Source organism: Sciurus vulgaris (genome assembly GCF_902686455.1).
Source record: "Sciurus vulgaris genome assembly, chromosome: 1".
Taxonomy (NCBI): domain Eukaryota; kingdom Metazoa; phylum Chordata; class Mammalia; order Rodentia; family Sciuridae; genus Sciurus; species Sciurus vulgaris.
In genome coordinates this window covers 51,875,611-51,893,104 of record NC_136461.1, presented here as the reverse complement: position 1 = coordinate 51,893,104, position 17,494 = coordinate 51,875,611, and the positions used below count along the sequence as shown (strand labels likewise).

Genomic DNA, 17,494 nt, shown 5'->3' with positions numbered 1-17,494 from the left:
TAAATGCTTAGAATGATAATTTTAAATTAAAAAGCAGAAACTAAAGCAATTAAAAATGACAATAAACTCAAATCAGCAAGTGCAGTGATTCCTCCTAAATATTTTTGGACTGGGGATGTAGTTCAGTGGTGGAAAATTTGTCCAGTATGACCAAAGCACTGGGTTCAATCCCTGGTACCTCAAAGAAAACAAGCAAAAAATTTCTTCTAAAGGTTTGAGAATTCCAGCTATTCATATCATGTTAAAGTTGCATACCTTGGGATTTATAAAATAAAGGAAGTCAGAACTTACTCTGGTTTTGTTCGCCCTGTTCTTTCACCACCCTTTTTTATAACTGAGATTGAGCCAGTTGCCCACTGGCCTAGCATTGCTTTCCCCATGGCTCTCAGAGATGCTGACGTGCAGAAGCAGATAATGCACATGATGGCTTTCATTGAACAAGAAGCCAATGAGAAAGCAGAAGAAATAGATGCAAAGGCAGAAGGAGAGTTCAACATTGAGAAAGGTCGTCTTGTGCAAACCCAAAGGCTGAAGATTATGGAATATTATGAGAAGAAAAACAGATTGAACAGCAGAAGAAAATTCAGATGTCCAATTTGATGAATCAAGCAAGGCTCAAAGTCCTCAGAGCAAGAGATGACCTTATCACTGACTTACTGAATGAAGCAAAATAGAGACTCAGCAAGGTGGTAAAAGATACAACCAGGTAACAAGTGCTGCTGGATGGACTGGTCCTCCAGGGTTTGTACCAGTTGTTGGAGCCCCGAATGATTGTTCGTTGCAGAAAACAAGATTTTCCTCTAGTAAAGGCTGCAGTGCAGAAAGCTATTCCTATGTGCAAAATTGCCACCAAGAAGGATGTAGATGTCCAAATTGATCAGGACACTTACCTGGCTGAGGACATAGCTGGTGGAGTTGAGATCTATAATGGAGATCATAAAATAAAGGTTTCCAACACCCTGGAAAGCCAGCTGAATCTCACAGCCCAGCAGATGAAGCCTGAAGTACAAGAAGCCTTGTTTGGTACAAATGCCAATAGGAAGTTTTGGGAGGTGAAATTAATCCACTATTCTTCTTCTAAGAAGCAAGATTGTCTATGAAGCTTGCTATGTGGCTTCTTCTTTGTTGTTCTGATATTATATTTATCAATGGATATCCTTCTGTAGCTAACGCCCTTGGCCTAATGTTAACAATGGGTGGTTTCCTCAGTGTGATCAGGACCCACTTGTAGTTTGTCTGAGATGCCACAGCTTTTATTTGGTTCTGCAGCATGAAGAGGAGGGTACTTCAAGCACTACACCAAGTCTCCTGTTCTTTTCACTGTTGTAATTACCTAGTCTCCACAGTGATATGCATGGTGTTTTTTGCTCTTTAGGTGTGGGGTATGCATTCCTTCCAGCAGTAGTACCTTTTTACCTATTTGGGCCTAGAATTTTTCTTCATCTGTAAATGTGATTTAAGCCAAGAACATTATTTATTAAAACAAAAGATTTATGTGGAAAATAAAAAGCTGCCATGCCTTGCAATTGTTAGTAGAATGCTGAATTGGAGTCTTCGAAATAATACTACTTATTTTTTAAATATCAAGTATAATTGGGAGGCCACTCCTGCTGCCCACCCACACATCAATCAGGCAGACCAACTATTCAAAAGCAAAAAAAGAAAGAAAAAATTAATATTTTTTCTTGTGGCCTCCCTTTTCTGAGATTGTAGATGATAAATTCTAGTTTTAACTGCAGAAAGGAATAGAATTTAAAAAAATTATCACAGGGTAAAAGCCCACCCCACCCAGCCCAGATAACTATAGGGAAGCACAGTTTTCCTCAGCTGTTGAATCTCACATTGATGCACAAATACCCTCACCCCAACTTTGAGAATCAGCCTAATTTGAAGTGAGTCCTTGACATCCTGGACAGTTTCTCCCAAGTTAGCCCTTTCTCCCACATGACTGGGCATCTTTAACTTGGTCAGGTGAGACTCTTCCTTTTTTTTAATTTTGTAGTTGTAGATGGATAGCATGCCTTTATTTTATGTTTATTTTTATGTGGTGCTAAGGATGGAACCCAATGCCTCACATGTGCTAGGCAAGCGCTCTGCCACTGAGTTACAGTCCCAGCCCAGGCAAGACTCTTAAATCTGTTGTTCCAAATCATTTGTTAATGACATCTTGTCCCAGAGTACTTAGGCTTTTGACAGGCAGAGTTCAGTTAATTAAAAAAAAAACACACACACACACACACAAAACCTTCCTTCCTACCCAAACTATTCTTGATGCTCTGCATTTCAAAATACCTGTTTTAAAACTCAAAAACTAAGCAGATACTTTTTTCTCTATGAATTTCTTTTGCAACAAACAAAAATACCTAATATTCATTATATTATATATTAAAAACACTACCTCGTGAGGTTCAGGTAACAATTCAATTAAATTTCACTACCCAGTGAAACCTAGTTCCCCAAGAGTGTTTGCAGGCCAATCACTGTTGCAAACACTTTACAAGCACTACCTTATTTAGTCACACAGCAACTTCATGAAATAGGTACTGTTGTTATCCTTTTGTGACAGATGAGGATATTCACAATAAGGTTACACAGATCACATGGCTAGAGATGGCAGGGCTGGATTTCAAGCCAGGCAATTAGACTCCAGGTCCTGTCCACTCTTGCCATTTTGCTTCTGTCTCTCAGAGAAAGGTCACAAGAAAAGAATCAAAGGTTAGCTGCAGGTGTAGTTCCATGATAGAGTCTGTGCTTAGCATGTGCAAGACTCTGGGCTTGATCCCCACACCACAAAAAAGAAAAAGAAAGAAAGGGAGCAAACCAGTAGAAGGGGAAGGAGAAAAGACTTGAAGTCAGTGTTTCAAAATAGTACCATGACACTCTACTTTTTAACACATCAGAAAAGATGGATTGGATAGATGGATCAACAGATGGATGGATGGCTAGATCAATTATGTGATAAAACAAGTATATTCAAATGTTAATGGCAGAATGGTAAATGTACTAAATTCATTTTTATGTGTCTAAAATTTTCCACAATATTTGTCCCCAAATATTACTGCAGCCTATATGCAACTTGAGATCCACTCAGGTGATCCTGTCTTTCTTTTTTTAAAATCCCACCTCCTCCTGCATCTTCCTCCATATGATAGCCCACATTTAACTACCAAATGGTACAGGTAAGACAAAGAGCCAAAGGACTCCAAAACTAGAGTGATCACAGTGGACTAGCCTGATGTGTCCCTAACAAATGTCACTGAGTCTTATTTCTATAGATTGTGGCAAGTAGAGAAAAGAGAAGGAGAAAGACTAAATGATATTCAGCACAGAGAAGGCCTTTGTGCTAGTAAGCTGCACTGACATTTTTAAAAATGACTTAGTCTGTTTCAGCTGCTATAACCAGAGACCATAGGCCTCATAGATTATCAACCACAGAAATTCATTCCTCATAGTTCTAGAGACTGGGAAGTCTAACACCAAAGCACCTGCAGACACCATGTCTGATGACGGCCCAATTCCTTGCACACAACTGCCTTTTGACTGTGATCTCACAAGGCGACAGAAGCAAGGGATTTCTCTGTGGTCTCCTCTTTTTTTTTTTTTTTTTTTTTTAATTAAATAACTCTTTATTTCTTTTACTCATATTTTGAGACCTTTATTTTATTACATTGCACATACTTAAGGTGCATGACATGTTGTTTTGATATACTTACACATTGTGAAAAGATTACTGTCAAGCAGATTAAGGGCGTTAATCCCATTCATCTGCTCCTGTGACCTTAGCACCTCCCAAAGACTCTACCTTCAAATACCATCACCCTGGGGTTAGAATTTCAACATATAAACTTTTTAGGGAACATAAACATTCAGTCCATTGCAGGAGGGAAGTTAGAAGGTGAATTCAAATTCTTTTTTGTTTTTTTGTTTTTTTTTGCAAATATCTAGATTATACTTCAGGCCCTTACTATTGTAATAATAAGAATAGCTAACATTTGAGGTGAGCTGCAGTGGCACATGCCTGTAATCACCAGTTGCTTGGGATGCTGAGGCAGGAGGACCACAACTTGGAAGCCAGTTTGTACAACTTAGTGTCTCAAAAAATAAAAAAGGCTCAGGATATAACTCAGTGTTAGAGCAACACTGGGTTTACTCTTTAGTACCAACGGTGGGCGGGGAGATAGCTAACATTTGTTGGGTGTTTGGCACATGCCCAGGACTGTTTCAAACAGTGAACACGTATTAATTCACTTAATCCTCTTACCAACTCCAGAAGGGTAAGTATTATTATTGTTCTTGTTTTACAGCCAAGACAACTACAGTACAGAAAGGCTAAGCAACCCACACAGGTAACACAGCTAATAAGTGACTGAACTAGAATCTGAAATCAGGCAGTTTCATTTCTATGCCAGTGCTCTTCTTTTATTTGTTCTTTTAAAATATACATGATGGCGAATGTATTTTGACATATTTTACATATAAGGAGTATAATTTTATCTAATTAGGATTCTTGTGGTTGAACATGGTGTGGAATTACATTTGTCATGAATTCATATATGAATATAGGACAGTTATGTCCAATTCATTCTACTTCTTTCCTGTTCCCATCCTCTCTATCCTCTCTATCTTCCCTTCTCTATATCTTCCCTTCATTCTCCATTGTCTAATCCAATGAATTTATTCTTCCCTTCCACACCTCCTTATTATGTGTTAGCATCTGCATATCAGAGAGTACATTTGGCCTTTGGTTTTTTTAGCATTGGCTTATTTTGTTTAGCATGATAGTCTCCAGTTCCATCAATTTACCAGCAAAGACCATACTTTCATTCTTCTTTAAGGCTGAGTAGTACTCCATTGTGTATATATACCACATTTTCTTTATTCATTCATTGGTTAAAGGGCACCTAAGTTGGTTCCATAGCTTAGCTACTGTGAATTGAGCTGCTATAAACATCGATGTGCATGCCAGTGCTATTGAGCACACCATTCTACTGCCTTTTGTTAGGCTTCTCCATAGTTCATTTATAACTCTCTCTCCCATCCAAATTTTGAAACAACTGACAAACAGACACAGAGTCACCAGCTTTATTTCTGGTGAAAGTTAAATTGAAAAATGTACAATCAAGTAATAGTTATCTTATCTACTATAGGCAGTTGTTCTCACTCACAGCAGAAGCAAGTTCTGGTGAGGTATGTGCATGGCAGAGACTGAAACCCAGCATCTCCATGAACATGCAGGTCCACAGTGCACAGAGAGCCTAATCCACAAATGCCCAGGTCCAAACCCACCAACCAGGGAAATCACTCTGGAGTATGAACCAGTCAGAAAGAAGAGGAAAAGCTCACAGGTTCCTCTAATGAAAATTTCTCCCCATAGAAACACATTCTGATCCATGAAACAAGTATTTCTTCACCTACCACTTCTTAGTTCAGCTCTAAAAGAATAAAAAGAAGGAAAATAAAAAGACACACACATGAGTAATTTGTAGACTTTCCAGAAAGTGTATATAATATTTAAAACTGAAGTACCTCTAGGAGGATGTTGAGGATAGCAAATCTAAGAGGAAGAACTCCTCCCCAAAGCAGTATTTTACTGAGAATAATTCACTCCAAGCACTGAGCACACTTTCTGGCTTGTGGTGTTTGAATGAATCTTAGCTTCTGTTGACATCACAATCATCATCATGGTCATCTTTAGCTACAATCACTTTCTATGTGAAAATACAAAACAAATAAGAGTAAAGCCATCTAAGTGCATTTCTGATCAATTCTTGTCCAGAGAACAGAAACACTTTATATTTCATAGCATCATGAATTCTGCCTGGCACTTAAACATATATTATCTCATTTGATTCCAAGAACAGCCCTGGTAGGGCAGATATTACAATGGAAATTGAATCTTGTGCAGGAATTAGATTCTAAAGTAACATGTATAGGAACAATCTAATATGATAAAAATTAACCACAAAATCCCTTAAACTTGCCTTTGCTGTATGCAAGCATACCATTTCTCCCTTCATCTAATAGACAGCTCTTTCTTTGCTTAACTACAGATGTAATAAGCTGACTTGCATTTAGAGGCTCAGGAGGTAGGCATGGTAGCACATACCTATAACCTGGAGACTTGGGAGGCTGAAGCAGGAGGATCACAAGCTTGAGGTCAGTTGAAGCAACTTAGCAAGGCCCTAAGCAACTTAGTAAGATTCCATCTCAAAATAAAAAGTGAAATAGGCTGGGGAACGTAGCTCAGTGGTAAAGTGACCCTGGGTTCAATAAGGAGCAGGATATTTCAGCATGAAGATACCATTTTTGGAAACAAGATGCTCCTGCTGTAAAAGGCATAAGGGAACTGAGATTTATGGAAACAGCAATCTGATGCCACCCTTGCTTCATTTACCTGCATCTCATAGCCACTGAGTGGAATTCAGAACAGCTTTACCTTTAAAAGGGTTTTCATCCCACCTTTACTCTTTAAATGATGTTTGATTTCATTCAATAAACTAAACGTTATATAATGTGTCTTACCCAGATTATCATAATCCATGGTTTAGAGTTTCAAGTTACTTAACCCAAGTCACCAGCCAGCAAACCCAAATCAACTGACTTCTGTCTCATCCTCTTAACTACACAAAGTCAAATTCTCCCATTAACCAGACAGTATAACTGAGGTGGTCTCAAAATTAGACAGTGGCCTAATAAGATCCAGTCTAGGCAGATAGTAACTTTTCCTGTGAAATTTTTGTGTAGATCTAGAAAAAAAATGTTAAAATTAGTCCACCCAGACCAGAGCTCAGCAAAGAGACATAAGGCACATGTCCTTGTTCTTGTGAAAGTGCTATCATATCTTTAATGACTATTGTCAAGACCTCTCATCCACAAGACTGAAAAATACCCTGAAAGTGAAGAAGTGATTTACCAAGCAGCAGCACAGAGTAAATTGTTTCACATTTGTTAAGTTGTGAGAACACAAAAATGATACCTAACTCAAACAGATGGAAAGGACAGTGGTCTCAGCAACTTCATTTTTAAATGCAATGTGACAACTATTTGGTATATGATATCAGAGAAGAAATAAAGGCAGTCTCATGAAACTATGACCACTGTAAAATCAGCAAAACTGAATAGAAGTAATAGTCCACCATTGTTGGGCACACCAAATACATTTCCATATTTTAATCCTCATTTTAGAGATTAGAAAACTGAGATTCAGAGAGACTAATTAACTTTAATCAAGGGGACATAATAAGCAAATGAAAGAACCAAGATTTGACCCTGAGACTATCAGAGCCAAAGTCCTTGCTTTTTCCAGAATATCATTCTGTGTCTCAAGTCTTAAACACTCTCTAGCAAAGGAAACATTTGGAAAATATAGTGGAGCTAATCTGGTTGAGACATGTTATATAACTGTTTAGCTTATCAAATTAAATAAGTGTTTAACTCTTATAATTCAATGTTAAACAACTTAACAATAACCCACTACCCTCAGACCAATGAATTTATAATTCAGAAAATGCTTTATCAAAACATCATCTCATTTAATGTAAGAATATATCAAATTGACAGAAAAGTATAATCCATTAAGTATGTATATTGGATAACTAGAATAATGTTTCCCAAACTGGATTTGCTCACATTCTCTTGCAGGATTTCTTCAAGTTATTCATGGGGCTTCATGAGTAGTGGTAGAGAGGGATGATTCAGTCCCCTGCAATACAACATCCCTATCAGAGTAAAGGTCTTCAAACTGCAGGAGGTTTGAATGATAGACATCTTAAATCAAGACAAAAGTGAAACCAAGATTTAAAAAAAAAAAAAAAAAACCCTCTAAATTTTTTAACACTCAAAAGTTAAAATTTTGAAATGATAGTTATGATACTATAATTCCTCTCTGCTAAATTTTCAATAATAGTCTTTATGTGGGCAAATATAGAGTCTATCAGATACTTCCAAGTTCAATGTCAGGACTAGGGCTAGGAATTAGTCTTATCTTTTAATCTAATCTATTAACTCTTGCATTCAATTCCCTGTAGCTACAAGAGCAACTTTATCATAAAGTCATAATTCCTGATGTATGTGGAAAGGTGGTGCTGTTGAAGTACTATCAATAAAGCAGATATTTCACAGTGGTTGTGATTAATCTGTGCTGATCTTGATACTACCTTGCTCTTGTAATCAACATTTACATTTGCAAGATGGTAAAATTTGAAAGATGGTTTCATGGTATAATATGTAATAATGTGAAAAAAGAAGCCAGCAAAGTCATATAAAGACTAAATCAATGGAACCCACAGGTTAGGATATATATTGGGGGGGGGGGGGAAGCACTAAATATATAGCCCAAAAGGACACCTGATGCCATTTGGAAGGCATGACCAAAGAGCCTTTTTCTTCCTTTCTATATTGCATAGAAAAATCTACACAAATACCATCCTAAGAAGATGTCTTAAGTTCCTAGTTTTATATTTTAAATAGTTTAGATGACCCACAGGCAAAGTCCACACAAACAATAGTTGTAATGTAGATGGACAACCACAGTGATTTCTTTGTTTTTAGATAAAGAACCTCAACACATGAAAACATGAGCATCTTTAATATAAGAATCTGAGCAAATGACTCAAGTCTATGATCCCTTTCTAAGGAAATTAGAGTTCTATAAAACGAAGACACTTCAACAAATGAAGATGCCCTTAAGTTCAGTGGATTGTTGTGGAAAGCAGTGGTTCCTTTTTCACTGAAAAAACAGAAGCAAAGTTTGACTGAAAACAGATGTGCCACGGAGGGTTGGTTCTCACTAGATGGAGTTGGAACTAGCTGCTCTTTCTGACTAGGAGAAGTTTTCAACTAATTTCACAATCACATAGAAAACGTGCCAGAAAACCCAAGGATATCATGAATAGTTGACATGTTTTATATTTTTAGATCTCTAGTAAGTGATTTTTAAATTAATTCACTTAAAAAAGTAACGGGGTGTTTATAAAAGCATTTGTTAGAAAGAAGAAAAGGAATGGGAAGAAAATTACACCAAACTCTAGAGAAAGACGATTTGATCAGGTCTTCACGATATCCCAACCCATTCCATTGTCCAAAATTGTCACTTATTAGACAAATAATTTGTGTTGTCCCTGTGTGCTCAGCAATATTAAGCAGTAAGGAACTCATTAGGAAATGACATAGCATTGATAATGTCAACAGCACATTAATTCGCACCTTGGTTCCAAGAAGCAGCAACTAACCTGCATAGGGAGGCTCAAGTCAGCTCCCGGGAGGAGGCGCTGCCTCCCAGGTGGAGCTTAAGAGCAAAAAGAAAATTTGGGGCTTGAGGTTGCTCTACAATTGATAGCAGAGCTCCCAGCCGAACCGGACACGTGCTCCTTGCAGAAAAGGGTAACAGGATCAAAATGTGTTGTTCTTTTGGAGAAAGTCGAATCTTGCTTACCATCTGTTGAGAGAATAGGAGATGTCGAGGGAGGAAAAGAACCAAAGTCCCCCTTTTCAGTAAGACGTGCACCACAGCTCCTGTCGCCTGACCCCGAATGCCGAATTCTCACAGGATGGTGGAGAGGATACTTCTCGCTGCGGGTTGGCGTCGGGGCGAGCAGGCCCGGGCTCTCCCCCGACCTGCCCGGGTCGCAGGGAGTCCTCACGCCAGGACTGTGTGTGCCCTCGTTAAAGAAGTAAACTTGCCCCTCGTTCCCCTGAGATCCAGGCTGGGGCATCTCGGCCGCCCGGGTAGATCGGCAGGGACTGGATTGCCTTGGCGATCCTCCCTTGCGCGGGCATCTGGAGAGTCGCGGGATAGGGCCGGGCGATGAGTCCCCATCGAGGGTCCCTCTACACGCTCACCTCAGCGGCGATAGCCTTTTACGACTGTGTTTCCTCCCTAATTAATTCGAATTCTTTTCTCTCTTTCCTACCTCCGGGCAGGGGGAGCCGGAGTCCTGCCGGCCCAACCCTGGTGACCGCGGCGGGGACGATCCTGGCGAGGGCAGGAGGATGGGGGCGCCGGTGGGGGACAGACTCCAGACTCTGCACAGAGTAACTGGGCTGCGGACTCACCGGGCGAAGGACGCTTCTGGCCTCAAGTTCCTACCTTCCATCTTCCTTCTCTGAGCGAGAAGGAAATGGAGCCCTGGGTTCCGAACCGGCTGGTGGCACATGGCACGGGCATGTTGGGAAGGCCCAGGGTCTAGGTTGCCGCCCTCCCGGAGCTGAGTTCCGCTCTGCCCAACACTTGTTAGCCCTTTTTCTACTCCTTTCCGCCCTCCCACATTCTTTGCCCCAATGTTGGCTGTTGTCCTTTCCTCCCAAGAGTACTTCCGTAGCTTACATTTGGGGGGCTCAGTGACCTTGGGTAAGTCACAAAATCTCCTGGGCCTATGTGAAAAGAGGGAGAGAGTGGTCGCCGAAACCACTTCTAAGGCTAATATTCTAGGATTGTTTTTCTGAAGACGCGTCCGAAATTCCCCATTGGAGGACCTAGACAAGGGAATGATGACAAGGTTTCCTTCCTCTCCAACTGGACACTCTCACAACTCGCACAGGGCCAGAGCCATGTGCGTTAGCACAAAGTCCTCTGGAATAGGAGGATTTGGGGTATTCGGTTTTTTTTTTTTTTCTTCTTCTTTTTTTTTTTTTTTTTTTTTTTTTTGTTTGTTGTTTGTTTAAATGGTGGAGGGACTAATTCTTCAGAAAATTTAAGAATTATTTTAATTCTTTAGAATAATTTAGAAATATTCTGATGTAAGACACCACCTCCGCAAATAAATACGAGCTGTCAATCCTCCTAATGATACCCTGGCAGATTTTGCAACATTTCAAGTTTTGTTCAAGTGCACCGCCCTCTTTTGCTGGTTTTGCCCCAGGGAGCAAAGAATGGCTTGTACATTCCTCCGAGGGCACGGGGAGGGGGTGGTGATGAAGAGAGAAGTTGGCTCTGGGTGTAACTCTGCCAACTGTCGGTGGAGGCGAAGGGAGGGTGGTCTTTTACGCGAGTTTGGGATCTGGTTACCTTTAATTCGCCTCGGAGGCCGCCTCTCTCTCTAATGGGCGTCTGTCAGCGGAGGGCTCAGGTTTCTCCACTTGCCTCGGTTAGTGGAAGCAAAGGGGCAAACAGCAAAGTGGATCGCTCAGCTAGAAAGAAATACACCTGCCCCTGGCGCGAGGGAACCCGATGGGTGCGGGTGGGCACCGCGGGCTGCTCCCCGGGCCCAGGGCGTGGTACAAGGAGGGTTCAAGACCCGAAGGAGACTCCACCTTTGAAAAGCCCCTTGTGGTCAGCCTCGCTTTTGCACCATCCTTCCAGACATCCGCGAGCTGAGTAGGTTCTGCGACCCCTCGTACAAAAACGCATTTTTCACACGCAAAACAGTCGTTCAAAACCAAGTCAAAAACTACCGGTGCTTAGAACAGAGTTGTTTCTCTGTCCAGAGGTCATTAATAAGGGAAGAAAAGGGAAAAAAGGGGGGGGGGGCAGAGGAAATAAACAAACCAAACTCCTTCGCACTTTACAGTTTATAAAACATTTTTCACTGACACTAACTCAACTAATTCTACAAACCCAGGCGGCAAGTACACTTATTCCCAAGGAAATGGAAAGGTAAAACAAAAAAACCAACTCGCTGGTCCAATGCCATAGGAAATGCCTAATCCCTGATTGGTACGCCTGCAAGGCCTCTCTCATCTCACTGCTTCCTGTCACCCCCTCCCATGAAATACGAACCTACACTCACTACACCCCCCCCCACACACACACACTGTACTTTATACCGCAGTTTGCACCACCACAGACAGTGGACTGTGATGGGTGGATGGACACATGGCTCTGGGACTGACTTTCTTTCAGAACACATTCTCTTCAGGACAGTTTCTCGACAGACCCACCTTAAAACATCCAGACACACACCCGCACCAGCCTTTCATGTTCTTACTACTAAGAACTTTCGTCTAAGCCGTGTAAAATAAATAACCTCAAATATAAACCTTAATTACTTCCAAGTCAATGTTTCCTCATCACTAAACTTTATGGCTTCTCAGTCTTTAGGACAAACTCAACTCGAGACTGCCTCTTCTAGGAGACAGGTGGAGGAAAGGAGTTTCTTCGAGATCCGACCTGGGAGTCCCGTGACTTGCAGATGAGCTATGTGTCAGAGCACTCACAACCCGAGAGATGAGACCTCTGGGGGCTGGGGCTGAGCCCTCCCAAACAAACCCGGAAGTTTTTCATCTGCTCGCCGCCCCCTACAGGCCACGTCCGCTACTGCAGCAAGAACCTTGCTCAGCTCATGAAGTATATTTTGCTCTGTCCTTAGTTCCCATTTCCCCTGGACCTCCAGATCTACTCTCCATTTCCCAGGGGACTGGGTAAGGGGGTCCACTCAAGAATTCCATCTTGAAGACATTATAGATGCCACAGGCTTCAAGAGTGGATTGATTTTCTACAAATAGATGCCGGAGGAAATGGAAACATGTTTAAACGCATGTGTTAGCCGAAAAGCTAAAACTCTCCCCATAAAAATCAATCCACTTACTTCTTTTATTGCAAATAAATCTCCCCCCTTTCCTTTAGTTTCTTTTCTTAAATGGAAAGAAAGTGGAAACCAGTCGTGTTGCCTTTAAATCTCAACGCGAGAGCAGATTTCGGTGCCTTTTGTCGTAGGTGCCTGCGTTGGATAACATCAAACGTGGGTTTCATTTCCCGACCCCCGCCCCCCCTCCGCCACCGCCCCAGTCCCATCAAGTGCTTCTGTTCATTATGTATGGTCTTTGCATTTCCCATTCTACCCTAAACCGTTTTAGTTTAAAAACCTTCAGCCCAAAGGAGTTTTTCAGAGGTCTACGGCTAGGCCCACCCTCCTGACATCTGCCAAGGCTTTAAATAACCGCTGGCCAGTTAAGGGGTCTGGGTATTAGGGTCTCCTACCCTTCAAGATATAAAGGAAGGGAACCATTTCTAGATGTAGCTCAAGAGTGAGAGAGGCTGGAAGGAAAGTTGCCGGTGGATCTTTCCTCCTCTACACCCCGCCGCCTAATGCATTACTGGAAAAAGCCCTGCGGATCTCAAGCGGCTGCTTGTGGCTGTGTCACGCTGCGGGCTCAGGCTCGGCCGGTATTGCTGCTATGCGCGGAAATATGAGCGAGTAATTTTATAAGTAACAAAGGATCAGAGATGGAATGAGGCCCCTGTTATCCAATGTCATTTAGAAGCCTTGGATCAGCAGCTTCTTGAGGCTAAAAGTGAATTCAAGAAGCCCTGCCTTTCCCTTTTCCCAGGGGTGTCAGCTAAATTTAGAAATAACCTCTATGTGTTTGCACAAATCATGTACCATTTGCTGTTTGTGTAAAAAACCGATTAGCCAGACACAACTGTGAAACAACTTGTTACTTTTATAGCTGCAACACACAAACAAATTTAGATCCGTTTAGTTTTCCTTGTAAAAGGAGATTAGAAGGGACCCGCCTGAACCGTGCGGTCCATAATCTCTTCTCCGTGAAGGTTACTTTTGCTCCTCTGGCGGTGGTTGATTGTCGCGTTCTTGTTTATTAAATTAAACTCTCTCACCCCAGCAGCCTGTTTTATTTTAGGACCCTGATCCCGAAGGAATGTTTGCTCAGGACACAATAACGTTTACCGTTTACCAGGAAAACAGTTTCGGTATTTGCGAGGAAGTGTCTTTTAAAGCGACCCCCTAGCCCACGCCCGCAACGGAAAAACAAGGCTCGGATCCGCGGTGGGGAGGAATCTCCACCACCAGGGAGACAAGTGGACAACAGCGCCAGGGACTGGCCGGGTTTTACTAACCGGACGCTCCCAGGGCCGAGCTGACAGTGCTGCTACCCGCTCCAGTTTAAAAAGAGATTGCACATAAGTAATTGTAACAGCTAACTTAATTACAAAATAATTAGAATTGATGCCGTTTGAGGGTATGAAGGTGGCGGGAACCGGCCTCCCGCGTCAAGATGTTTCTACCTTAATACTTTTTCAAAGAAAAACAGCTGAAATGCACATTAAAAATAATCTACGAAGACATTCCTCATTACCGTCCTGAGATCTCGCTTTTTACACTAACCTAGACTAAGGTAAAAGAAAAAAAAAAGGGGGGGGGGTTACATGCACCTGTTTTTTAAAAGGATATTAAGGTGTTTCGTTGCCTTCAGAAAGGATTTGGGTTGGACGCAAAGAAAGCATCCATAAGAATCCTTCAGAAATCCAATTGTGATGTGGATGCATTATTGCCACAGAAAAGGGGTATCTTATTTGAAGATATTATGAAAGAATAAAACAATTACGTATTATCTGTTAGGTTAATCTAGATAATACCATCCCACTGCAAAATTTGAAATGCCATCACATAAATTTAAAAAAAAAAATCAATTGGGTTTATTTGGCGCTTCCACTTAAGGAACGAAAAGGAGTTTCAAAACCCAAGATTTAAAAGCTAAAATGAGGGAAGTTTGGAATTTACTTTCTTTTGAAAGGATAATTAAAATGACTAAAAACTCATGGGAAGTTTTCATTGTTTTAGATACTGGTATGGTCTTTCTTTAAAATTTAAAAGACTGCTGTTGTTTAGGATTAGAGGTGTGGGTTTTCATAAATGACAGCTTACTTTACATAAGTGTCTGGTTATTTAGATTTAATGGGTTGCTATGAAGGAGATGATCTCCTACATCCTGATTTTATGTGAAAACTAAAGGAAAAACATTAATGATTTAAATTAGGCATACGTTTTCTGCAACTGAAATGTTCTTACACTCAAATTGTGAATTGGCAAAGTTTGAAAAGGTCATTACTTGTAACTCCTTAATTTTCTGGGGAAGATAAAATGCAAATTCCATTTAAAAATCTTGTTTACTTCAGACACCTAAATAAAACACTATGTTGAGCATTTTAAAAATTTATTTACAAAGTTGTGTACAACACGATGGAATAACATTTAGAATACCATATATATTCATTCATATATAAACAGACTTTTATAATAGAATGACACTTCGCCTTTTTGAAAATTTTGTATTTAAAATCTCCCAACGTATCTATACATTTTCTCAGATAAAACTGCGGAGAGTGAACCTTCAAAAAAAATGAAAGTTCAGAGCTCTAAATCTACTGAATTTGTTTTTTCTTAAAAAAATAAAAACCCCAAAAGGAAAGTCAATAATTTTTATACAAATATGTACAAAGAATTTCCCTCCACCCCTACGATACTGAGAACAGGCGCCGTCGGGTGCATTTTTGGAAAATTCGGTTATCGGTTTTACCTGTATGGAAAGCTATTCCCGGCGGGCGCGCGGTGAGTTTGCTCGGTCAGCTTAGGTGTGCGCGAGGGGATGGAGGCCGCGGAAGGTCGGTGTTGGGGGATCGGGGCGGGGGTTGGATATGGCCGAGTCCAGGATTGGGTAGGGGGACCAGGACCGGGGCGGAGGAGCGCGCAGCCTGGAAGTGCAGATGCTGCCTGGGGCTGCCGACCGGCCTGCGCCCCGGCCACCGGCGCGTCCCTATTGCGCTGGCCATTTAGCTTGAGCGGCGGCAGCAGCGGCGGCCGCGGCGGAGGCTGCAGGCTGAAGGAACTGTCCGGAGAGCGGCACGCTCAGAATGGGCGCGATGGTAGCAGTCGTCCGGCTCAGCGACAGTGGCTGGTGCGTGGCCATCAGCGCAGCCGACTGCACAGTCCCGGGCGGCCGCAAGAAAGATTGTGCGGTGCCACCGCCCCCGCTGCCCCCGGCCCCCCCAGTGCCGCTGGCACCGCCAGCGCTCCCGGCTGAGCCGCCGGGCGCCGCGGGGCCCCCTCCGATGATATTCTCGATGCTGAACGACGGCCGCGCGCTGGGCTCAGACTTGATGAGCGACGTGGTGCCCGCGGCGCCCGCCGTGCCCGCGGCAGCCGCCGCCGCGCCTAGGCTGTTAAGTTGGAGCTGCAGGCCCGGGCCGAGCTGTGAACCGAAGGCGGCCGCTTTTCGGCCCAGCTCGCCCGAGGGCAGCAGGGGCACGGCGGGCGGCAGCACGGGCGCCACTGGCGGCAGGGCGTATGGGTATTGGAGCGCCGCGGCCGCAGCTGCAGCTGCTGCAGCCGCTGGATGCGAGTAGGCGCCGGCGGCGGCCGCTGGGTGCAGGCCGTAGGGGCGGCCGTACGGTCCCGCGGCGCCTGCCGCCGCAGCCAAGCTGTAAGCGCCGAAGCTCTGCATCATGAGCGCCGTCTGCTCGCGCAGGTGTTCCTGCTGGTGGCGCTTGAAGCGTTTCCGGCGCCGCAGGAAGCTGCCGTTGTCGAACATATCCTCAGACTGCGGGTCCAGGGTCCAGTAGTTGCCCTTGCCTGGGTTGCCCGGCTCGCGCGGGATCTTGACGAAGCAGTCGTTGAGTGAGAGGTTGTGGCGGATACTGTTCTGCCAGGCGGGGAACTTCTCCCGATAGTAGGGGAAGCGATTGCTGATGAACTCACAGATGCCACTCAGGGTCAGCTTCTTCTGCGGGCTCTGCAGGATGGCCATAGTGATGAGCGCAATGTACGAGTAGGGTGGCTTCACCAGGCTGTTCTTGGGCTTGCTTGGAGTCAGGCCGCCAGCTGCACCGCTACCCGCGCCCGGCCCGCTGCCGCTCGTGCCGCCCTCTTCGCCACCCTTGCAGCCGTCTGCCTCCGGCGCGCCCGCCTCGCTCCCAGGCCCGGCCCCGGCTCCAGCCGCCTCCTTGGGCAATACCAGGGGCTGCTGGTGGGGCGGCTGAGACTGCCCGTGATGGGGTGCCGCCGGCTGCACCTCGTCCGCCTCGTCCAGGCGCAGATCCGGCGGCCCCGCGGGGCTATCGCAACCCGCGTCGCTGTCCTTCTCCTCCAGCCCGTCGTCGCCCTCGCCCACCACATCGATGTCCACGTCCTCGGCCGTCAGCACCGTCTGGCCGGACATATCGCTGGCGCTGCCGCCGCCGGAGAGGGTCATCCCTCCTTGGGGTTGGTGGCGGGGAGGGAGCAGAGGGTGATGGGGGTCGTTAGGGGCTGCCGCGAAACTCAGGGGAAGGGGATTTGGGAGCCCCCCGAAAGACGGGGGGCAGGGAGAGGGGAGGGGGCGCAGGTGGCTCGGGGCCCTCCTGGCTCGGCTCACACTCGGAGGCCCGGCATCTTGCAGCGCGGGGCTGATGTCCGCCCCCCGCAGCCGCGTTCCGCGAACTCCTGCGGTCCCTGGCGCTCGCTACTACGCGTTAGCTACCGGCTCACGGCCGGGGAGGCTGCTCCACGCCGCGCCCCCTCACTTCGCCCGCCTTCTCCGGCTTCTGGCCCGGGTGTGGGGTGCAAGAGCTGTTCAGGCGGGCGCGGGACGCCGGGCGCCAAGCAGCTCTGGAGGGCGCGGGCAGGGGCAATCGAAGGGGGGCGGGGGTGTCAGGGACGCCGAAGCCCCGGTAGTCGAAAGTCGCGTTTTAAGGACTGGCCTGATAGATTACTTTCTACTTAAAGATCCAGCGGGAGGCGGGGCCACGTGACCACGCGTGACGTCAGGGCCGCTGCGGAGC

The 17,494-nt window shown here is 44.5% G+C and overlaps 1 protein-coding gene and 1 pseudogene across 2 annotated transcripts; one reads left to right on the top strand and one right to left on the bottom strand.

Moving 5' to 3' along the window:
• Positions 1-269: 269 nt before the first annotated feature.
• Positions 270-1,100, top strand: LOC306664750 (V-type proton ATPase subunit E 1-like; annotated as a pseudogene). Its single transcript has one exon. The product of its transcript is annotated as a V-type proton ATPase subunit E 1-like (transcript).
• An 8,265-nt stretch (positions 1,101-9,365) lies between these two features.
• Positions 9,366-17,384, bottom strand: FOXD3 (forkhead box D3). Its single transcript, XM_079134880.1, has 2 exons — positions 15,256-17,384; positions 9,366-9,436 (listed from the first exon to the last, which is right to left on the bottom strand). Exon 1 carries the CDS (start codon positions 16,924-16,926, stop codon positions 15,493-15,495), a length of 1,434 nt encoding a protein of 477 aa, XP_078991006.1. The 5' UTR covers positions 16,927-17,384; the 3' UTR covers positions 9,366-9,436; positions 15,256-15,492.
• Positions 17,385-17,494: the final 110 nt, after the last annotated feature.

Excerpts from the sequence above, each read along its gene's own strand:
- FOXD3 (XM_079134880.1), bottom strand. The coding sequence starts at position 16,926 with ATGACCCTCTCCGGCGGCGGCAGCGCCAGCGATATGTCCGGCCAGACG.